We start from the raw sequence: 24,829 nt of genomic DNA, 5'->3' as shown, positions 1-24,829 counted from the left end.
AGAGAGAGAGAGTGGGTGGTGGGGAGACAGGATTTTGCTGAAAATGAATTTTATTACGTTCAAAGTCCTGTGCTAATAAAATTATCGAAGGCGGCTGATTACTATTATACTCTCATGAGCTAAAGCTAATTCGATAATCCGCTGAAATATAACTCAACGAGACGCACGCAGACGCGTGGCACATGCACGGGGGGGCTTCGAGAGGTTCGGCCGAGCATATACAATTATAATCATTGTAAAACCTTGATTCATAGCGATCGGCTAAAGATCGATACTTCGGAGCCTTTATGTAATTCTGTTACGAGTCGAGCTGCTGCTCCATCATTATTATCATTATTATTATTATTTTTTAATGTGTCAGAGTTGGTGCGCGCGTTCGAGGTGAAAAACGCACCAGTTTTGAAGTGGTTCTCGGCTGGCTCGCGTGCGCCACACGCATTATGCGATTTATAAAACCGATTCCAAGGAAGAAGATCCTTTCTCTGCGAGTCTGTCTTGTGTGTAGCTGCAAACACAGTCTCTCTCTCTTTCTCTCTTTCTCTTGGGTTGCGGGGGCGTAGACATACACATACACACAGGCAAAGAGAATGGAAAATAGAAAATAGCCCGATGGCCTCGGGTACTTTCGAGGAGCTGAGCAATGATGTAGCCTACGCATATATACTCGGAGCTGCGCTCGTGTGTGTGTGTGTGTGTGTGTGTGTGTGTGTGTGTGCGTGTGTCGATTTTTTTCGCTTCGTCCGCGCAGTATCGCATTTTTCCGCGGGACTCGCAGGTGGAGCGGGCGCACTACTATATACATACACACGCATTGCGTTGCAGTGCATTGGCCCGTCCCGACGATGCAGTTCGATATAGCGGCGCGCGTACGCAGACTTTATGATTATAGGCCACGTGTCGTACATACGTATATCTGTGTGCATGGGCGGATTTACTAATGTTCTTCTGGGTGCATATATCATTACCACCGAAGGCTTGTTTAGGGTAATCACCCGTTATGCGCTCGACGAAATTTCTTCTGCGCTGTATTTCGAATCGAACGTCAAGCTCGCAAAAAAGCTCGACGAGCCCGAGTCAAGTCGAGACATTTATTGCGCGCGACTCGAGTCATCGCATGCGCTGCTGCATCATCGTGCATCGCCTATATATGAAATACACGTACGTTATGCGCGAGCACAATCGCGAGACGCTACGCATACATCGCGAGCGCTCGGGAGTAGAAAGAACCGATGAAAAATTCAACGAGTGGCATGATGCGCGTGATCGCGTCCATAAGCACGTAAATAAATAATTTAAAATATCTATATGAATAAATATTATCAACACGATACTTATTATCATGAACGCATATTGTTGTTGGTGCGATGCTTTACTTCATGGTCAAAGGATATCCTGAAAAACTAATCGTCGTTGCCTCGCCGCGGTGAAAATTCAAACGGGCGTACACAACTCGACGACGCCCGTCGTCGCGCCGCAATTATTATTAAGAATATTATTATTGCTTATATTATATACGAATATGTACGCGTCGCGCGAGCTGACTCGCATATCAAACGATCTTCTTTCCGAGAAAAGAGTCGAGCGAGGCGAGGCGGTGCGTTGATCTCCGTCCCGACCGTGTATGACTTTGTTGATTTTTTTTTGTTTCGCAGATTGGCCATATAACGCCAAGTCGGAAATCGAATTACTCGTCGAGATTTTAATATTCGAGAGGGACAGCAGCGACAAATTTCACCGCGGAGAATTGGTGTATGAGCGCGCCCACCTCGCAATAATGAGATGTTATATTTGTGTTATATCGTGTAGCGGAGGGCTAATGACCGAGGGAGCATGATATGCACTTTCGGGTTAAAAAATCAGGGTGTGTTATGACAGCTCTGAAACCGCTTGAAATGAATTCGTACTTCTTTTTTTTTTTTTACTGTAACGCATACTCGTCGGTAAAAAGTCAAACCGAAAGAGTATCGACATAACTATACACAGACGATGTCCTAGACTCTGGTGCCTGGCGTAAATTCGATAATAGCCACGTACGTAGCTGCGCTTAGCGAGTAAAACCCACCGCGCGCGTATATGCACAAACGACGCGGCATTATTAATGGGCGTGTCAAAATTCGTACATACATGCATAACTCGTCGACGCATCAAGCTCGTATTATGTTATATACGCTCCACGGACTGCATGCATACACACACACACACGTACACGTACACGTAGGCACCAGGGCAGATCGGCGCTCGAGCTCCAGCCAGCGTGCATACGTACGTACGAGCGGCGGCGGCGCGTCACTTTTTCTCGTGCACGCGCAGGACTTGTCTCGCGCTTTGGGCCCGTCGCCGTAAACATAAATATAGCAAGCTCCGCAAGCCAGTTATAATATCGCGCGCATATGCGGCTGCCATATAATCAGCTGCACACACACATGTGTGCGAGCGCGCGCATGTAACATAACGATTCTTAGTCGCGATGGAGCGAATACGTATCCTAACAGAGCCGAGAGAGATGACGAATGTAAACTGCGAAATTGTGCTGCAGCGAGACCTTTTGGCGCGGCTTTTCAACGGGGCTCAGCTATACGAGAAAGATTTTTTTCAAAATCGCCATCTCGAGATAAACGTATTGTGAATGCGATGTGAATAAATATCGATTTGCAAGTGACGAAGCAGCGGGTCTCTGCGGCCATGTAAAATATAGTGCAAAAGTGCAGCGTATAGCGATCATCGATGAAACGCAAAGCCGATCTTGTACTCTTTCTCTCTCTCTCTCTTTCTCTTTCTCACTCGTTCGCACATGCAGGGATGTATTATAATGGGCGTGATAGACACACACACATACACCCGTAAGCATATAAAATGTACGAAGAGAGCCGAGGCTTATAATAGGGGAGACATCCTTCGCTTATAATATAAACTCCTACGCTTATATTGCACCAGCTGTTTTTGTTGTTGTAGTTGCTGTTGTGCCGTTGTTGCTGCTGCTGCTGCTGCATCGACCGAGCGAAAATATTCAAAATATAAAAAAGAAATTATAAAGGGAAGGAGGAAGCGAACACTAAGCACGAAACGATGATCGCGTGCTCGCGCGAATAAATTGTCTGCTGCTGCTGCTGCTAGCCATAGCGTATATATAGCTAACGCGGGCTCAGAAAAACGAGAGAACAAAGTACAATGCACCGCTCCGGACGCTGCTGCTGCTGAGAGATGCAATAACTGTTATCCTTTGCCCGAGAGAGAAAGAGAGAGAGAGAGAGAGAGAGAGAGAGAGAGAGAGAAGTTTCTGCTACATGCACTGTGTTTCTTTTTTTTCGCATGGATTATTATATGAATTATTACTGGAGCCACGCGCACGCTCGGACACGTTCGCGATTTTCACGCCTTTTTTTTGGTACGAGCGCGAGTGCAGTAGCTTCATTATTTTACTAAACGATACCGCGCACGACAACAAACGTTGATGCTGTCATTTTTATGCGTGCATCGTACGTATAATGAGTCATCGCGATGTCACTCGGCAGACAACGCACGACTCGTTTTTTTTTCCTCTAATTTTTTTTCGTTCGATTTTTTATCGAATATATTCACGTAAGGATCATCTGAAAGAAAAAACTTCAAGACCTAATAAACATGGCTTTTCTTATGCGAGTAGCATATCCGATCTATTGTCTTGTACACACGTTATACTGCATGGATAAATAGTGTATAGGAGAGTTTGTTAATGTGTGTGTGCGATCGTGATTGAGTAATACAAGTCCGTCATTCGAGAGCTACAGCAGCGGAGCAGTGGATTTTAATAATATAGAATAGCTGAGAGCTCGGAGGCCTATTCGATCATTCACTCACACCTATCTATTAGTACATCAGAAGGTTTTATGCGCGAGCGCCCGAGCTCCATACGTCTAAATTATCAATTTGCCGGCGAAAAGCGCAATATTCACAGGGAATGTATAATTATATTATCATCCCCCGCGGATCATCTCAATTCGCGTTACGTTTATATATCAGACTCGTATACATATGCGAGAGCACATTATGTGAAATCGCAATTATCGCGAGATATATATAAAAGAGCTGTCGCCTTTCCTATTATAATATTCTGGAAACTTTTCAATGAACCTCTCGGGTGCGTGCGAATATAATATCATAGATTCTCATATACGTACGATGACGCTAGATGAAAATACGTTTGATACAGACACACACACACACACACACACACACAGACACAAACTCGCGCATATGCATGCAATATGCACTTGGCAATCCATCAAGATAACAGCTGAGAGCGAGCGAGAGCGCGCGCTCGAATGGCCCAAGGCGCGAAAGATGAGATAATGTGCGCGAGCCGTGGAGTACGCTGTATATAAACGTAGTACAGCGCGGGCCCGAGAAAGAGAGAGAGAGAGCGAGAGAAAGAGAGATGAGTAAAGACAGTATAATGCAGCGCGAAACGATGTGTGCGTTATACGAAGCTCGAGACGTTTGCGGTAATTGAAAATATCTTGTGTGACTGCGTGTGTGTCTATATGTGCTTGAGTCGCAGCTCGCAGCGTACGTATTATAATGATGCATAATACTCGTAGACTAGTATCATATTTGTGAGCTGTCGTGCGCGTGGCATAATTTAACGCCGAATTTCGTGTTTCATACTTGAGTGCCATTGATTATTTCAGAGTGAATAACTGAGTTTTCGTCGATTTGTCATCATCAGACACACACATATTGCATAGCAAGTTGGACGAAGGTATAGAAATTAAAATCATCGTGCGTCTATGTATGATGCGCCACGTGTCTGACCAATCCAACCTGTTACTACTTAATCGAAGTAAAACAAAAAATTCGTAATTGCACCATTCGCCCAAAATCAATCAGCTCGTTTATCACGCTGGCCAAGATTATTATTTACTCGCGGGTTGAGATACGATGCAGGCTTGAAAGATGCTTAAATTGAAGCGCTTACGTTGATATCTTCTTTAAGCGGGTAAGAAGCTGCGGCAATACATGTCGATGCAGAGGTAGCGAAGAGCTGCCACATAGCTTACATACGAAGAAACGATCAACTTGTCAAAGGCTCGGTAACGATCAATCTCGGCAACTGCTCCTATACTTTGTGTACATACATTGCATCGGTTGTATCGTACGTAGCGTACTGTACGTATGTACGCCGTTTGTAGCACGTGCGCACCCGCTTCACGCGTGCGAAATATATACCTTTATAATGTATAGACGGGGCAATTGGCGTTGTTGGTATAACACACGCACACAGACACACGTTACGATGTATATGAGTGGCGCTTTTTAAGCATTATCATTAGCCAGTATCGGCCGGAACGATCGGCGCCTCGCTGATCGGTCAAGTTGAAGGCGATCGTCGAGCTCTTCGCGAAGGAAATGCCTACATGCAAAAGAGAGCCACGTACGTACTGCTCGTCGTATATATAAGTACTGTGTGTGCGAGTTTGCGGTTGCTGAGATATGTGTTTGTGTGTATACCACTTCATTGTAAGACGTTTATTGTCACAACGCTTCGCGTATCCTATATAGGTAAACCGCAGACCGGCGCAGATCGCCAGCTCGACTTGACGCGTAATACCGTAAGCTATAAGTAAATATTGTTAATTTACTCTTTCAAGTACTGTACATTCCGTGTTATCAACAATAATAAAAACATTTTAAACTTAATATAGATTTAATGTCAAATTTATTTTATACGCATACTTTATTTTTAAAGGAAAAATAAAAAAAAGGATTTAACTCTACACTCCGATTCAACAATTTTTATTGAAAATAATTGTTTGAATACCAATTCAGTTTTAGCGTAGGTTGCTGAAAAAATATATGGAAATTCAACCACAGTTCAAGTCTTCACCACTAGATGGCGAGTATACTCATTTGTAAATCTGCAAGTGGCAAATGAGAATAAATGTATAAGCACAAGGTTTTGTAGAATTGTACCCGAAATATCTCTCTTTGAGTACTACGATGGTCCTGTATACACTCACACACGATCGCATTAGTATATTTAACGGGAAATCAGCGATGCGTCCAGCACCACGTGCATGTATACAGATTGGTGAAACTCTCTTGTACGAGACGGGCGTCCATCGTTTTCATGCAACAGCGAGTGAGTTAAAGAGTCGCTGCTACGCAGCTTGTAAGACAACAAGAGAGAGAGAGAGAGAGAGGTCGAAGGATAATAAACTAAGGTGTTGCCGTTACGCACCGCATGCCAGAGAAAAATAGCGAGAAAGGAGCTGCCGCTGCCGCGTACACGTATTATAATATACACGCGCGGCGCGTATTATATATAAGCAAGGCTATTTCGCGTATACCGTGGCGGGCTCCGACTTTTCTCTCTCTCTCTCTCTCTCATTTTTTTTTCTTTCCTCGAGCGACTGCCGCACGCGCTTTGTTATATTGCAGATATATACATGCATGCCTGCGAACTACATAATCGCCTTTGACATATTCAGAAACTTTCTTTTGCCGCTCGGGCGCGTGTCGTCGTCGTCGTCGTAGTCGACCGTCGCGATAATAATTTCACGCTCGCACCGCCGCCGGAGGCGATTTGCTAAGCTAGCCGCGCTTTAACAAGTCGAACGTACATTAAATGGCACGTATGCAGCGCAAAAGTTGTATGTAAAGCTCGCGAACCAGAGAGCCATTACCCGTTAGCGTAAAATTCATGTAATTGTACGGAATATATAGTTTAATGAGTCTCACGTGTCTGTGTATGAGTGTATCTCCAATGGCAAGTATGTAACACATCGTTAAGATATTCAACCTTATAACAAATGTTTCCCGAGACTGAGTATATGGAAAAAGGTTATTATTATTACCACAGCTACTTCTACTAATACTATTGCTGCTGCTGCTGCTGCACGCGGCAGGGTTCGGCTCTTACGTAAGTCATTTTTCCAACGAAAATTGAGTCATATTACAACGAGAGCCAATGTCAATTGCAATGATGACATTATTATTTTATCGGATAAATACCAAGTGAGATATTATTAGATGCTTGAGCTGTTTTCGTCGATAGCTTAAAACACTTGATATACGCTTCAACCAACTGAATATTATTTCCTAAAAACGCAAAAATTCCTCTTACGATCGATTTTATTTATTTTTTGCTCCTCGCGAACAATACATGCAAATCACGTGTCCCTCTTAGTCGCGCGCGAGTCGATCTCGCGTGAACTCGATTTTAATGGGAATAATGACTCGTGCGGCAGCGGCGGCCGTTCGATCATTAACCTTGAATGAATAATAATCTCGAGTTCGCACCTTAAGGCTCTGGCGACAGAGGAGAAAAAAAAAATTTATACACGCATGTATGCAGGCGGCGCGCGCGTTTCTCACACGATCTCGACTTGCACGGATTGCAACTGTACCGAGAAACTATCGCGTCATTATTACCGATTTGTAATTGGATTACGAGCTGATCTAGAGCACAATTTGAAGGGAAAAAGACGCATAAACTTGAAGCCATTTGAAGTTTACATTTTGCAAAAATAAATGATTAAAATTTATCGGCATCAATTATCCACACTCATAGAGTTCGAATAGAACTTTCTTCAAGCTAGAAATTTTTTTTTTCAAATTTGTCCCACAATAATATAATATAATTCTCTCATAGGCACATCGACAGTGATCAGTGGGATACGATCAAAACGTCACTTATTATACGAAGTCTTGAGTTTCCTCTCGCGCGCATCTATTGTAATTTTTTAAGTGCGCACGGAGGTCCTCGCCGGTGAGGCGTGTCCTACAACATTGGCGTGAAAATTCGAAAGCCGGCTTTCACTCTCTCTCGTAAATAACCCCCGACGCGTGCAAGTGCGTGCGGCCAACAACAACGGCGCCCGTAATTTTGCGCTTATTAACATTAGACTTAGCGGCGCAGGATATTTGTCGTTTTTCTTCCGATGGCGAACAATTTTTTCTTTCGATTCCAAAAAATTCTCTCTTCGTTCGACGGTCGCGTGTAGTTGCGTATAATTTTCGCCTCGATCGCGAAATATACGTAACGCCTGCGATAGGTATACGAGAGAAGCGGTAAAGAGCGAGTAAATAGGTGGTACGTTACATTATGTAGCCGCGCAGCACATATACGGCGTCGACCACACACGCATGTATAGATATGGTATAGTATACACGTGTAAGAGAGTGCGTGTGCATCGCGACTCCTCCTGCAAAGAGAGAGAGAGAGAGAGAGATGCACATCGCGGCTCCGTGCACATACATCCGAGTGCCCGAGACGGAGAGAGAAAGAGTATATATAGAGATTATTAATGGTGACAGTGGGCGCTGGGCGGGCTAGTTGCAGCACTCGACTCTTTCTCTTCCTCTCTTCTTTCGATATATATTATATATATATACTTGATTTTATATTTATATACTAGCGGCGCATGTGCGCCTACTTTACTCTTTCCGATTGAGCTTTGCCGATGTTTCGGCTGCCGTATCTGACAGCGAGATCCCTTTGCCTCTGCGGATCGCATCGGGCACTCGTTCTGCCTTTTTTGCCCTTTATTTCCGCTTGCTGCTTTTTATCATTTTTATGCGCTGCTCGTCACCGACGACCTGCTCTCGCACGAGACACAGTGTCGTACAAGCGAATTTTTTATTAGAGCCTTTATAATTCAATATCTATTTGCAATCGGCGCACGTCCGATCGAAAAAATCCAACCGATAATAAGCGATCGAAGGCCGAAGCGGTCGCTCGAGCCGTGGATCTCGAATGCGTCTTTCAATATTCAGTGCTACGCGTTCGGGCTGCTACACGTTCATTCACTCGGCGCGTTTGAATATAATTACGATACGAATGCGTTGCGGACCACGTTATAATAGTCGAGCTCGTGTGCATATAGTACGCTTCGGCACTGCTCTCGAGCACGTCATTGTTGCGATATTTTCAATCAGCAGCTCGCGCACTATGCTGTATTTTCTCGACAAATCAGCGTGAATATATAAAATACGTTCTTTACGGCGTGATAATTGAAATTTGCCGATCGGCAGTGTATGCATAACGTGTAATATCGCCTTCGTTATCGTGGAATGTACACATAAATATGAAAGATAATGTAAGCGCCGAAGAATTACGATGTCCAAATGCAGTCGCGTGTCTCTCTCTCTCTCTCTCTTTGTATAATATGTGCAAATGAAAAATCATAAATACGTGACAATAATATCGATGCCGTGCTTTTAAATTGTAAAAACATCCGCAAACGCCACATGATGCTTTATATTATCGCATGTTTACCCATAGAGAACTATATCGTGTACCTATGTATAGGTGCACATATGTCGCTACATACGTACATGCCGCGCACGATATGCACAAAAAAGCCGTAAGCGATAATACGACAAATCTTACGAAACGTGTAATACGTACGCGAGGGAGCAATACGTCAAAAGAAACATAAATGACGATGGATCATAGAAAGGAAAAAAAAGCATAACAAGAAGGAGAGAGACATATAGACGCGCGCTTGGATATGTATAAATATGTAAGGCGCGTGTTCACGTGACAAATTGCATCGGACCGATCGCGAGAAAAGAAAATGTGAGCTATTCCGTACGTCGTCGCCCGTTTATATCATCATAAACTCCAAGATACAATACGCGTGTCTCCGCGGCTGAGGCCCTTTGAGTCACGACGTGGACTTGGTTTTTTTATTTTTTCATTCGACCGTGATTCACATTTTTTTATACTCATAGCTCGAGAAGGCGTTATGCATCAGCTGCCGATGATACGTTTAAGAATTCGTTCAATTAATCGATCTTGAAATGTATCTTATCTCAAGTAGCTAGCTGCTGTTTCAAATGCACGCGTAGTTTGTGCGGGCATTGAAATCTCCGAAAGACGTTGCAACGTGATTTTGGTCGCAACGAGAACTGCACTTGACAAAACTCTGCTACGTACGTTGTTTATTAGAAGGCCTACACGAGTCATATCGGAGTCTCGTTGAACTCACGGCTAAAGAAATTAAACGATATCTCGCTCGAGCTTGAAATTGCTTCGCACGCGAGCAGCGAGCCTTGTGCAACGGTCGCAATTTTCGTCGTCGTATAGTAGTATACCACAGCAGTAGCAGCAGCAGCAGCACCAGCAGCAGGAACAGCAACATCGCCGACGTCGTCGTTTGCGTCGCGCTTACAAACACATACACAGACAGCAACAGCAGCAGCAGGTATATATTATAAGGTGGGCCGAACTGTGCACACACGCGTATACGTATATATAGGGCTTATAAGCTAAAAGAGCAAAGGGTGCGGCTGCCGCCGGAACGATACTTTGCTGCCACATGGCTCCACCTCATTACCTGCGCATTCTATGCATCCGCGAGACCCAAGAACCAAGAGAGAGAGCGAGAGAGAAAGAGAGTGAGCCGATTATTGCCCTCGCTATTGCGCTGGAGCGCTCCTTCTTTTCCTCTCATTTTTTCTTTCTCTCTCTGGCTTGCTCCTTTTTTTCTCTTGCTCTTCTCTTCATTTTATATATATATACGCGTACGTGTGTGCTTTTGCGGACATTCTTGCAGTGCTCGGCGCGACTCGTCGTCGTACACACACATATATACAGCAGCAGCAGCGATCCTTTGTTCTTTGGAAAAGAAATGGATTTTTTTTTCTCTCGACTCGTTTTTTCGACGATCGGTTTGCGTGCCGTGCGCGCGAGTAGGCAGCTTATTCGAACTATCCCGCTGAAACGTACTTATATATATACACACACGGCGTATACCGGCGGATCGATTAATGAGTCGGTTCGCGAGTTATCGCATTACGGCAGCGCTAAAAGAGAGTGGGTTGTTCGTGCGGGCGAGCGAGCTTTCCTCCTCCTTCTCGATCGAGAGACTCCAAAATCGGGCCGCGCTGTATCCTATATATATACTAATTGATTTCCGCTCGCGACCCAAAGTCGTGTATCATACTATATATACGTATACTCTCTGCATCCGACTCGTATTTCGATCCTGCGCGTGTCCGTATGGTATATGTAGTTCAAACGTCGCCCGAGCGACAATTATTACATTATAATATACGGTCCGCGCGTGTATATATATCAGAAAATTTTACGGTTACGACATGTCGCGCGCCGCCGTATATATATACGCGTCGGGTTTTCTGCTCCGCGCCTCGTATTATGTATGTATGTATGTATGCGCATGCGGCCAAGGGTCGTAAAGCTCTGCTCTATATATGTGTAACATATATATTGCTCAATCCATTTACGTGTGCGTGCGGCAGTCTCACTTTCTCCGCGAGTCATGCTAGGTCTTTTTGTTGTTTTTGTCGTTGTCGTTGCTGCAGAAGCCACATGCGTACGATTTGGACCATGGAATCAGTGTGCATCGAAATCACTGCACTGCAATCGTAATTCATCTACTTGTACTCTTTCTCTCTGCTTCGCTCGCTCACGCAGCAGCTTAAACGATAATGATATAATGACGGTCGCAGGCCTGCGTCGTTCTATTTCATATTTTATACGGTCCAAGACTGCGAACTAGGCCGTAAATCGGTGCAAAGAGATACGAGCGAATCGCGTGCACTCAATTTACCTGCGTACGCACGATGCATAAACGCAGCGAGTTCGCAGGCATATTATTATACAGTATACACACTTTGAAGGATATAGGCGTATTACGCACATCCACGCCGATATTTTGCGTATCGGACATGGTTTCGGTATGGTACAGCTTGTCCAACGGAGCGACCGGTATAAGTTAAATGCGCGAATTTCAAAGCTGGCCGCGTTAATAGCTACACAGAAGTAGCAGGAAAGCAAACAAACCAACAAACGGAAATGTATTACAAACGAAGAAGCTGCACGGTGAGAGATAAAAATAAGGAAAAAAAGACTACACTATTGGTCGGAGTCGTAGTAAAAGTAGTAGTAACTCGTGGTGTTCGGCTACTACCATTACTAGGCCCCGCAGTAGTCAAATCGCGTGTTTTACCGCGCTCGAAACACACACACGTACACACATACTTGAAATCCGTATGCTTTCTTACGGTCCTCTCGTTCTCTCTCTCTTTCGCTGCACGCGCGGCGATCGGCAGCCGCTTAACATATATCAAAGTGGAATCTCAGGACTGCGGTGCAGCGGCATAGCACATATATATATAGCAGCTCCTCTAATCAGCACATTCTCGAAATCTTTCTTTCAGGCCGCTTCGAAAGCCTTCCGGAATTCTATGCAGTATATCCATACACACAAACACGGCCGCGGTTCATATATATATATCTCGTTCTCTTTATCTTCGCTGCTGCTGTTGCTGCCTGTGTTCCCTGTATATACTCGCAACTATCTCGAGCAGCCTTTACACATGTGTACATCGACGTATTGGCAAGCCTGCATACGTATACGTAGCCCCAGAGCTTGGAGAAATGAGGGCCGCTCGCGCGAGAGATCGAGAGCGCGTGTATACCCTAATCAGTGGTACTAAAACACGATATCTATGCAGTATATATGTGCGAGACTGGATGTACGTGTGGACCAATGTGGGGATGAACGACCACAGCTGCAATGAGAGAAAAAGGTGCATCGCATTTGTACACAGTTACTAGAACAAAAAGTCGCGAATGATCTTCTTATCGTAGAGGATGGGTCGCGCGAGAAATGACGGCGCGTATTCCATTTGTTATGAAGCCAAAGCACGAGCTCGTGTCACGCATTTGTTACTCTGTCGGGGCTGTGTTGATCAGCTGCACCCGCACTTAATTCATGAGTTTTTTGCGCTTCTCAAATATATCAATCATAACGTTGAACTCGGTCAATATATATAATTATAATATCTATGAAAAAAATTCATAAAATTTAACGGCGGTTAATTATACGACGCACAGATAGATGAATAAAGCTAGTCACTGATGTAAATCGTATATTCTTTGATCGTATTTTATTTGAAAATTACAGCAGATTACTACAAATGAACCATAATATATCATTTATTGTTGTATAAAACTTGACTGCAGTCTTAAAAGATTATAAAGGAAAAAATGTAAAAAAATATGCAAAATTATGTGAATTAAAAGATACGTATACTCGAGCGATTATCATTTCATCATCAGCAGGAGACACATACTGCGGCCAAGAAAAAAAGGAAGATGGAAGGTTCGCGCGCAGCGGCACGAGCTAAAAGCATGTATATGTCGCCGAAGCACGGAAGAAGGTAGCACGAGAGCTCAGAAAACAGCAACGCGCATACACACATACATACGCGTATGAACAGACGCACGCATGTATACGCGTGGAATGATTAATAAAGATGCACGAGCACGCATGTCACCGGATATGAGAGAGAGAGAAAGAGAGACGATATTGTGCCTTGCTGGACTTTACCATCGTCGTCGCGAACCGTTGCCCTTTTCTCTGTCTGTCTTTTCACCTCTTCTCTTGCTTCATCTTACACACAGTATATATATGTAGGAGAAGAGGTTCTTGATCTAACTCTGCTTTACTTCGCAACGCTATATATATGTAGCTCGGACGAGCCGCGCACGTCAGGTAAGGTCACTTTCGCTTTTTATTCTCTCTCGCTCGCTCTCTTCGTAAATTGCTTTCGGTAATTCGATTATTTCTCTCTTCTCTTCTCGGCGTTATTCGCGAGCTTTTTAATGTGCAGCGCACGCGCCACTGTCGCAGTGCACAAACTGTGTATAATACTTGCGCGTGATGCACACACGCGACACACGTCTCCTGTACACTTGTGTTACTTTTTATTTTTACTTTCGATACTGCCCCGGTCGCATATTCTCCATATATATCGAGTCAATATTGTCATTCAATCATTATGATTCCATATTAATTGGCAAAAATGTATCGGACCCATTCTTGTTGATCTCGTTTTGCATCTTTGTTTTAATGACTTTCCTTTTCTCCTCATTTGTTGTTTGTTTTTTTTCCTTTTAAAAAAATCAACCTCTCTAACGTAAACCGGTGATCCGACGAAATACATGAAATGCCCATTGGCACACGTGTAGTTAAGAGCTCGATCGAGCTTTACTTTTCGACGCGGCAAGATTGCAGACGCGTGTTTCGTGTTTATAATGCCCTGCGCGCAAAGAGTCTGTAAAAGTCGAGCATTTTTCCGTCCGTTCGATGCACATATACACGGCACGTATATGTACGTGAATAAGGCGCGTAAAACGGAGCTTTTGTAATCTCACCTGGCGCTTCTCCCAGACATCTTCTCGTATAAGTGAGGTGTATATATAAATGAGATATTTTTTGGTTCCGACGATGCACTTCTTATATCGATTTTCGCTGTTCGTTTTCCACTACATATAATACTCGCGTCCTCGTGCACCAGCCGCGGCGATCTTGATTTGGTTTCTTCGAACTTGATGCATAGAAAAAGAAAAAAATCGAGCCTTATCGCATCGAGAAAAAAAAATGAGAAACAATTCATCGCTCTGATCTATGTAACGCTTATAATATGTTAGTCAGTTTTGCGCGAATTCATAAAAAGTAGTTCAACGATTGAAATGACAAAGGTCGCTCCTGAGCTTTTTTAACTAGATGATTCACGGATACGTATGGAAATCGAGCGATGAAAAAAATTGCGCTTGCACACAATGGAAGGACAACGAAAAAAGCCAATCATCGCACGGATTGCTCAGAGCTCTATTGGAAACTAGGACGCATGTTAATTAATATCTATGCAAGATTTCGTGCGCGTGCGACAGGTCACGAATCTCGACAAAAGAGAAACAGCTCGACAAATAAAATAGCTGAAAAAAGCAGAAATGCGAACCCGGAGAGGATGGTTCGACGCGAGGAGGGAGGTAAAAAGAGAAGCTGCAGCAGCGGATAGTAGTGAAGTGCAGAGGACCCACAGGGCCGGAAGATATCAGCGAGCGAGAGCCGAGACTGTTTGGCATTCGGGCGTGTGCATCATACGAGAGCGAGCGAAGCAGCAAAAGATATCACATGCATATAATACAGTTCTTTACTAAGCATGCACTGCTTGGGCGACTCGGTCGTGGCGCATGCATGCGAGCTAGGAGGAAGAGGAGGAGGAGGAGGAGGACAAGGAGGAGGGGACGGCACGGCACTCGAGGCGCTATGTGGCAATAATAATCGCCATGTAGCACATATATACCGACGAATACTTTATAATAATCTGCCTGGCCACATCGCTAAAAGGCGGTGTGACTTTTCCACACGCAGGCGCGCGCCCGCGCGCGGGTGGTAAGTTTGATTTACGGCCCAACAGAACGAGAGAGAGAGAGAGAGAGAGAAATAAAACTCGTGCAATGATAGGCTTTCGATAGACCGCGAAGAAAAAAAAGAAAGAAGGAAAAGAGATGAATTATAATATTATAACGTGCAAATCGAAGATTTATATCGTCGATATTCTCTCTATATCTCCTCTGCAGAACAGATCGAAAATAATTTCCCAAAACTTGCGACGCGATTTTCGTATATGTTATAAAACAATTGAACTTTATATATTATACATAATTTAGGCGTGTGTACGTATATATCTTCACAGCAGTGTGCCATTCAATGCCGGTATCCGATTTGAGAGCCGTTAACGACTCAATTCGCAATTTGCAGCCTATTGATAAGAAAAGGATGGATTTATAAATAGCAACAGCTGCAGCCTCAGAAGCAGCTATACTCCTGCATGCGAATGTGAGCATAGCAGTGTGCATTGGCAGCTCCGTAGATATATTTCGTGGCGTGTTCGTAATCGCTACAGCTGATTGCTGCAGCTCCGTCGTAATCGTTCGACAGTAATTCAAGCCCCGATCCAACCACGAGAGCTCTCGTTTTTCTTTTCGTGTCTCTCCTTTTTTTCTTTCTCTCTCTCTCTCTCTTTCTTTCGTCGAAGTAGCTCTTCTTCTTCTTCTTCTCCCTCTGTTTCTTTTACTCGGCGCGACGCTCTGCCGATAAGCGATAATCAGCGAGAAAAAGAGCGAGGAAGAGAAGCTGCGCACTTGTGCAAGTTGGAATTTCGTAAAGATATGTTTAGAGCCTCAGAGTATGTATTTAGGTGAGTGTATAAAGTTCAATAAAGTTGAAAACTAGCATGATACTAAGTTTTATCGCAAATTTTATTATCTATATGATTATGTGCTATTTGACAGGCAATAAATTGTTAAAAGATTGATAGAAATACTCATCTTTAGCTATTATAAGAAGTTGACCACTCGAAAAAGGGCAATTTTAAATACAAAACCAAATTAAAATAGAAATAGTGAACGAATTAAAGAGAGAATTTTTGGGCATCTTTGCAAGTAATAAATTAAATTTAAGTTGGGCGCAAAAAATGCAACTTATTTAACACCTGATCAAAACATAAAAATTAATATACAAAATCAAAAAAATCAATGATCGAACAAATTATACGTAAAATAAAACTGTAAAAAAGATTCGAGAGAAACGACCCTCACCGCTTTACCAATACACAAGTTACCAGTCGAACGAAATACAGGCAAGCAACTCGCTAATCCCTAATCGAGTTTATAACGCGCGCCGCTATACAAGCCCATGTACATACATACTTACAACGCCGAAGGAGTAGCAGCAGTAGCAATATAGAAGTGTATACCGTCGAGCCTGCACCCATCGAGGATTTCGTAACGATTCCTGAAGGCGCGAGGCAAAGGCGCGCATATCTCTCCTGACCCAACTATACACGAGCTGCAGCAACAGCAGCAGCAGCAGTCGAGGAGCTTCGCTGCCTTGGCGCGAGCTGCAGCGGCAAGGTGAACGCTCCGGTTTCGTTAATGTACTCGCGCCGCGTGATCGAGCGCGCATACAATCGTATATGGCTCCTCGATCGCACCTCTTCCAAGTGTGTATGCATCGACTTTGAGATAGATTTTTTTCTTTCGCGCGGAGTACACTGCGCATGCACGGATCGCGACCTTGATTCGAAAACATGATCTAGAACGTATAGTCGTCGCGGTATCGGTATGGCTCCCTCCCACAAGATATAAGAGTATACGTGCTGCTGTCTCGCGAAAAAGAGAGAGATTGAACCGTGCAGTGCAGAAGAGACAATGCTACGCTATATGTATTCAAGCTTTAAAAAGAGAGAGAGAGAGGGAGACATGGAAAAAAAAGTAAAGCAACGTAGTACCGAGAGCGTAAGCCGCCGCCGTTGCTGCTTTCCTTTCCCCGTAAATGGAGATTCCATTCACGGCTCTTCGCGTTATAATTAAAATAATAACTCTTTTCACCACCGCCCTGCATATCGCTAAATACGTATAATATAAATATACAAACGTATACCGAGCGTAGCGAGTAAAGGTAGAGCAAGGATGGTTAGCTTTCTTATTCCCACAGGTGCAGCGGCTGCACAGATGCACACGTATAACATATATCTGCTACGATATAAAGAAGTACTAGTATAGCTGCGCTGTGCGCGATTCTTAACTCGAGAGCTGCGATTTTGCTTATGTATACGTGTATACGCGGATGTTAATGCGCGGCACACGCGCGAAACAGCGATGATGTACGAGACAAAAAAATCACCCGTCCTGATTATTCCGAGTCGCTTTTTCCTCCTTCTCCTCCTCCTCCTCCTCTTCGTCATCGTCGTCCTCCCACTTCACCCACTCGCAAGGGGAAAAGAAAATTACTGGACTGCGCGATGACGTCGAACGCGCGCAATAATTAGTGGAAAGCGACTTTGGCATAAATTCGCCTATACGGCATCTATACGAAGTTTACAGAGGTTTGCTAACGAAAAAACAGCCCCGACAATGTATGTTCAATTATTATATATTTATCGGATTCACTTACCGAGCATTTTGCTGAGATCGGCGTTGTGCAGATCGGGATTCTCGTCGGCCAGCTTCTTGCGCTCGACTTTGGCCCAGACCATGAAAGCGTTCATGGGCCTGCGTATGCGCTGCTCCTTGAGATTTCGGGCAGCGGCGGCGGCCGAGGCAGCTGCGCCACCGGCGCCGTGGCACATCTTCACTGGACCACCCATCGGCCCGCCCAGCGACTGCTGGTAGTCCTGCAGCGTCGGCCCGGAGTTCAGCCACGACATTTCCTCGAGTCGCTGTTGCTGCTGCTGCTGCTGTTGCTGGCTGCTTAGCATGCCTGGTATCTGTAAGTACAAACGATACAATTTTATAACTATAAACTGGTGAATTTTCTCAACTTTCAGTTTATTACATATGTTTTTTTTTCAGTTTTGTTCATCACTACTCGGAAAAAATTTTAATGTATTAAATATTTCACATTTATTTAATACTACGATACTAATTATTTTTGTAGCTCCGCCTTTCAAAAACGTAATTTTAAAAATTACTATGCAACATAATAAATATTATCCAATAGAAAATATAGAGTTTACTGTAGGAAAATATGATGATTAATATTTCAAAATGCGTTTTGTATTGTAACAAGATTTATCTTAATCAGAACTTTTTGATTCTACCAATAGATGGAGTATTGTAAACTTGCAAGTGGCAACATATTGTTTCCAAATTGTATATATGTGGCGACGCACTTCAAAGCGTTCGCAGTCTAGGAAGATTTTATTGAGCCTCAGTTTGGTTGCGACAGTCACAGAGAAAAGATCTCAATAAATTCTATAACCGCTGTTCAATAATTTATTGTAGTTTCATTACGTATCACTACATATATATGATAGTATGTCTTCCCACGAGTATACGAGCGTAGAATTTGTTTTACACATGTAACATTAACTTTTATCAATGAAAAATCCAATTGCCAAATGGAAAACGATATTGAATAACTTGTTGCGTACTCTTTCACTCTTTGCTGAATACTTATATGGAGCTCATATTTACCGGTATGATTTGCGTGTCCATGGACATGGGACTGTCGTTGCCATCGATGCCCGAGTCGATGTCGAAGGGCCGCGACTGCGCGGACGACGGCGTCGCGTAGATGGACGAGTGCAGCGCGAGCAGCCCCGGCGAGCCTGCGTAGCCGCCGGGAGGTGGTGTCACCTCTCCACGCTCGTAGCTCTCCAGCATCCTGCGAAAAAAAAAGCGAGAAAAAAAAATGAGTTTTGAGGAAATTATGAAATGTAGATGCAGGATAACGCATGTATATTATCAGCACGAATCGACCGGTTGCGGTTGAGAAAATGTTTTTCATTTGTAACAATAAAAAAAAGGGGGTTTGGTATATCGAGCGAGTCATAAAACAAAATGATAAAAACGTGATCGACCTAGATGCTATTTCATCATTGCCATGAGCTCGGCGCGGCTTTCGATCGAGACCAATACAGTTTAGATTGTGGAGCTGCAATGTGTATCAAGCTGTTCAAGCTGGGATAAACGTGAGACGTATAGTTCAAGTACACACTGCGCCGTGCGACTTGTATCAATCATTGCTATCGTTCAGCGGGCCAATTTTATATGAATAATTATTGTCGTTTACCGATTGCCACCTCTGATGCTTCGGAAAAGGACTCGATTATTATTATTATTATTTAATAGCTACTATTATGTATCTCGTTGAGTATTCTTTACAGAAGTTTGCCGGTCTAGCCGAACATACACATTACACACTTCGAGTCCCTCATTACACTCTCAATCAGGCGCAGTTGCAACTTTTACATCGAGTCTATATTTGCAGGCGCGCACGCGACAGCCCCCTCTGCCACTGTAAAATAATAAAGTACCGATGTGTATATAATATATAAGCTACCGCGTGCGCGCGAGCCGATGATCGAATAAGCAAAGAAAGAGCCGAGTCAAAGTGAAGCCGAGCGTGCCGCGTTTATATATATACGGCTGCGGTTCGAGCGTGCGCGAGACGGAGTAATTGACTTTGGACGAGCTGCAAAAAATGCTCGAGATGAGAGAGAGAGAGAGAGAGAGAGCTTGGCACGAGCCATCGCACGGCTGATCGTTTCGTTGCTGAAGATATCGCCTGAACGGTATGAAAGAGAGAGAGAGAAAGAGAGAAGCGGTAATGGCTCTTGCGCTCTGTTTGTAGCGTCTTTCAAGAAGAAAAAAGATAAATTGCACAGGGTTTAAGAAAGAAAAACGCGATAGGATAAGCTGAGATCGTTTGATCAATCGTCGATCTGTTTCGCTGCGCCGATATTTCATCATTCATTAGTCATTTCACACTTTTTGTAACATACTTTGTACATATTGGAGCCCTGGAAGTACGAGCCATTTTTTCCTTCCATGCCATGTAAAAGAAAAACTGCGATTGGACGTATCGCGAAAACAAATACCTGCGTGTACATGGAAAAGAAAAGACACATTCGTAAGCTCGACAGGCGATGCACACAGTAGCCGCGGCGCACGACGAGCGCGGCCAGCAAAGAAAGAAAAGCGGATGCAACAGGAAAAGGCGCATGCATCAAGAAGCAGAAGCAGAAGCAGCAGCATCCGTTGACTAGTCGACGTGTACACGCATCGGCACGATCGGCAAAGTCTCGAACGAGAGAGACAAACGGAAGAAACTGACGTTAAAGGAAACTCCGCTACCACTATACAGGACTACCTATCCTGTACACTGTCGTTTTCTATATGGCAACATATATACCCAGCCTGCTCCGATCGGTAGCGAAAAACGAACGAAGCTGGGAAGAAAAAGGATCGGAAAAAGCCGCGGCGAGGATACGGCCGAGCGGTACAACGTACGGACACGATATATCGCCGAGCGACAGAAAGCGAGAGAGAAGCGAAGGTATATATAAGCGAGAGAGGAGGAAGAGAGCTCGACGTCGCGCCGATTGATCTGTCAACCCCGTCGCTCAAGCTCCTCTCTCGGGATCGCGCGCACACGACGACGATCGCATCGAGCGAGTGCAGGCTCGAGCATGAATGAATCGCCCAACTCGCAGCAATGTCTGTGTGTCTGTGTGTATGCAGTGTGTAACCGAGCAAGGCCGTCTATCGGAATTCCCACGATTGTCCTCTCTTTATACATACACTTACATACGACAATGAATATTGTTCGCCAATATGCGTGTCTGCAGCCTATAATATGTACGCGTGTGCTCGAATATATATACAGCGATGGCTTTCGCGTTGCTACTGGCTTTTTGCTACGGCGACCGTCCAGCACGTGGCAGCTTCGATATCGAGGCGTATCGGTAAATGTCATTGCTATAGCATCGATGCCTTTTTCATCGCCCAAATTATCTGCGCGTGCTTGTTAATTCACACGCACAATGACAATGATTACCACTATTTGATACTTGATCGTGAAATTCGCGTGTGAAGCGTGCGAGATTGCGAGCTTTAACTCAGCATGCCACTTTCACACTTGTACATTTGTAAATATTCAATTATAATACCATCCAAGGACGAAAATCACGCGGAGTATTTAAAAGCTGGCAACTGCTCACACACACACACACAAACGCAGACACTCGTACCAATTAATGCTGTAGCCAAAATATCATCGTCCTATCTTTTACTCTCTCTCGGTTAATTAAGCTCCGGCGTACGATGCTACAGCCGTGCTCCTACACTACTCGACGAGCAATCACTGAATCATTCCACTTCTCTGTGTTTGCGCACCTACTCAACTTTTTCGCGAGTATTAGCAGTAGTGGAGCACAGGTTGAGTGTGTGGTCTGTGTTACATTGAGCAGCTGCAGGCCGCGCGCGTGGCGTTGCACGAGCGATTCACGTGTGAAACGACTCTCTCTCTCTCTTTAAAGCTTCTTTTTCCTTCTTTTCTCTCTCTCTCTCTCGCTCGCTCGATGCCTTTTTTTTCTTGCCTCTCTTCAAACACGGTTAGCAGGCCTCTTATATAGCAGGTATATAATGCTCCACATAATAGCCATTGTTTGTTTTTACTATACACATATATAGCCGTGGCGCAGAAAGAGAGGCAGGCAAGGTGCACACGATCTAGACGGAGCGAGAGAGAAAGAGAGAGAGAACTGCTATGAGTGGAAGAGAGAGAAAGATCTGGCTGATGGGTGGCAAAAACGTGGCGCGTGACCGTCGTATATATAAACACAACTTCTATCTACTACAGGCAGCAATGTGGGCTCTTTGCGCGCGGACACGCGACTCCTGTGCTGCGCGTGAGCGCCAACTCCTCTCTCTCTCTCTCCATCTCTCTCTTTTTTCTGTTTGTTTTTCTACCTCCAAAGTTCTACCGCTGTGCGGACCTAAAGTTTTTAGAAATGTTTGTATTTCCTTTTGATATAACGTATGTACAGCTAGTAATTTTAATGGTTATCTAATGGCATCGATCATTGGATATAAAACGTGATATTTCTGCAGTTATAATTATCCAGAACGAGCAGTAGCTAATAAAATTTTATGAACATCATTAATCGATTTTATTGCCGAATGCGAAAATATACAACTTTCGAGAATATTACCGAACTAAATGCGCAGGAGCATTACTTGCATGTTTTATCTTGTAAAATATATAACTCATTAAATCGAGTAATTAGTAGATGTATTTAACGAAATTTAGAGTCAATGAACTCTTCAAGATTTGACCAACTTATTTTTTGCATAAATTTAATTCGATCGAAATTATAAATGCAAATTTCAATTTGTACGTCGATTACCGATTCGATAAATACCAACGTTCTAACGACAGGATATCCGTATTGAACATGGATATGCCAAATTTATAGCAATTTGAACGTTAATCAAGTTCTAATAATTTTCTCAAATCAACTACATAAAAGTCTAAAAACTATAGCAACCATCATCATAAAATTGTTCTGTTTTATAATATAAAATGAAATTGTCAATCGTGTCGAACGAGCATGTAAATATTACGCTTGAGCATATTTACGCGCGTCGGGTTACTCGATTCGCTAATTTAATAACAAATCATAATGATCGTCGAGGCCTTAGACTCACGGAAAATCGCGCGTATACACGTAATTAGCAAAATTTCATTTACAAGCGTATAATATAAACAAGCGTGTAGAAACACGACTGTTACAAGCAACGGCAGAAATCTATTTAGTATACGCGTGAATTATTATATACAAGTGAAAGCTCCGCTGCGTGAGTCAAAGTTTTAATTGACTATAAGAGACTATAAGCTGAGACGATAAACGGGTCTATGTGAGTGCGTATATAGATACTCCTGGACTCGCAATCATGAATGAAACGCACGCGTATGAGCTGTACACTTGCCTTTTCACTCGGTTAATAAGACGAAAAGGCGAGGAAATGATAAAAAAAAGAAACGAATAAAAATGCAGGCCCAGAAATGCATATTATAAGTATATAGGCAAGAGCGAGGCTCACCTATAATACTTGCGCGTAGTGCTTAATGAGGGATTGACTTTCGAAATCGCGCCAAACGCCTACTCGCGTACATATACATACGATGTTGCGCGAGCTTTAAAGCATTTTTGAGAACCGATCCGCTCAGCCTATTGTATGTTTGTGTGCGTTTACTTTCGGGCGAGACGAGACGCTGAACAAGTTGTGCAATTTTCTTTGTGCTCGCGCGCGCGCCTCGGAGCTGCCACTTCCCCCAATTATAAATTGCAATTCGGTAAATAAAAAAAAAGAAAATAAAAAAAAAAAAATTACAACACGTTACACGCACGCCTGACTCGGTAATGTAGTAATATTCAAATTTGCCGTTGCGACTAAACACATCCTTACTCGAGCATGCGCTATTGTATATACGCAGAGCGAGGCTAAGCTTTACTACATGAGTATATTTCGCTCGAAACAGCGTTATTTTACAGTATTTCATAGCTAAAAAAGCTTCGAAGAAGCATTATCTACACGAGGTTGACCAAGTACCGTAGCCGCGCGAGAGACGCGAGCGCGTATAAATTCAGCATCGAATGCATTTCTCGATCCTCTCTCGGCTGCCAATAAACGTCAGCTCGGCTGGCAGTGGACGATAATAATTATCGGTCGGCCGCGGTGCCGCCGCTCGGCTGCACACACATTATTATGCGCGATCTTCGAGGGATGCGCCGCTTATAGGCAGAGGCTTTTCAGGCAGGTGTTATACAAAGTGAGAGGCCTCCTCGAGACGACGACGAGACGTTGACTGCGTCGTATTTATAGATGTACGCACGCCGGCTGATTTGTGCCGAGAGATAGGGACGACGGACGATGGAAAGTTGCAGCTAAACGAAATTGATTTCTAGTAATGCGCGTACTTGTCTCTAACTCTCGTTGCTGCGAGTGCGCGTCGAAGGTATATAAGCTCGCGCTCAACGCAAAGGATTGCGATCCTATACGAATATGAGTACGTAAATTGACGCGCCGCGATTGATGTGCTATAATAAAAGCTAATATTAAGCGGATACGCAAGCGCGTACGGAGCCTAAAATTAAATGTATTTTGCGTAACGAATATTTTCTATAAGCAGTGTCACATTACGCTACCATATATGCCCGCTAACACTAGGACTCGACACGTACTTCGCACCGAGGCTTTCTAACTTTCTTCGTGTACCTCTTGGGTTCGTAAGTTCGTACCGGAGAAACATCGAAATATCCTATACACGAGCTCGAGCGAGCGAGAAGAGCAAAAATTGTTTCTCAAGCGTCAGATGGTATCGGCTTACGCGTGCAGCGTATACGCGCGCGGGCGGCTGCAGCAGCCCGTGCCGAAAGCTCTCTTGGCGCGCGTCGATCGGACATTTTTTTCATTTTTTTTTTTCAATATGTTTCACAGGTAGCTCTCAATCGCCTTGAGACACGAGTGTGCGGTATCCTGCGTATACGCAGGCGATTAATTTATTTCCACGCGTCAGCGTCGAGAAGTGTACGGAGTATCGCGTTTCGCGCGCGCTTTTTCGATCGCGATTTATTATTGCGCGTAATATTCGCGCCTTATTTTACACTCCTCCTTTCATCTATACTCGATTCGCGCGCGGTTCACGAGGTTGGTGGTATTTTTCCTTCTTCGCTGTAC

The 24,829-nt window shown here is 43.9% G+C and overlaps 1 protein-coding gene across 3 annotated transcripts in view; it reads right to left on the bottom strand.

Moving 5' to 3' along the window:
• Window positions 1-24,829, bottom strand: part of LOC106655730 (myb-like protein Q) — a 44,961-nt gene that overhangs the window by 9,685 nt on the left and 10,447 nt on the right. For all 3 annotated transcript variants that reach the window (XM_014376262.2, XM_023461452.1, XM_023461454.1), the window contains exons 2-3: window positions 18,779-18,968; window positions 17,757-18,069 (exon numbers count right to left, since the gene is read on the bottom strand). In XM_014376262.2, the coding sequence (XP_014231748.1) occupies window positions 17,757-18,069; window positions 18,779-18,968 (503 nt within the window). The remainder of the gene's footprint in view (window positions 1-17,756; window positions 18,070-18,778; window positions 18,969-24,829) is intronic.

This window comes from Trichogramma pretiosum, unplaced genomic scaffold (assembly GCF_000599845.2).
Source record: "Trichogramma pretiosum strain Unisexual culture from Peru unplaced genomic scaffold, Tpre_2.0 scaffold125, whole genome shotgun sequence".
Classification (NCBI taxonomy): Eukaryota; Metazoa; Arthropoda; class Insecta; order Hymenoptera; family Trichogrammatidae; genus Trichogramma; species Trichogramma pretiosum.
Note: the sequence above shows the minus strand (reverse complement) of the source record. Positions and strands in the feature narration are given on the sequence as shown.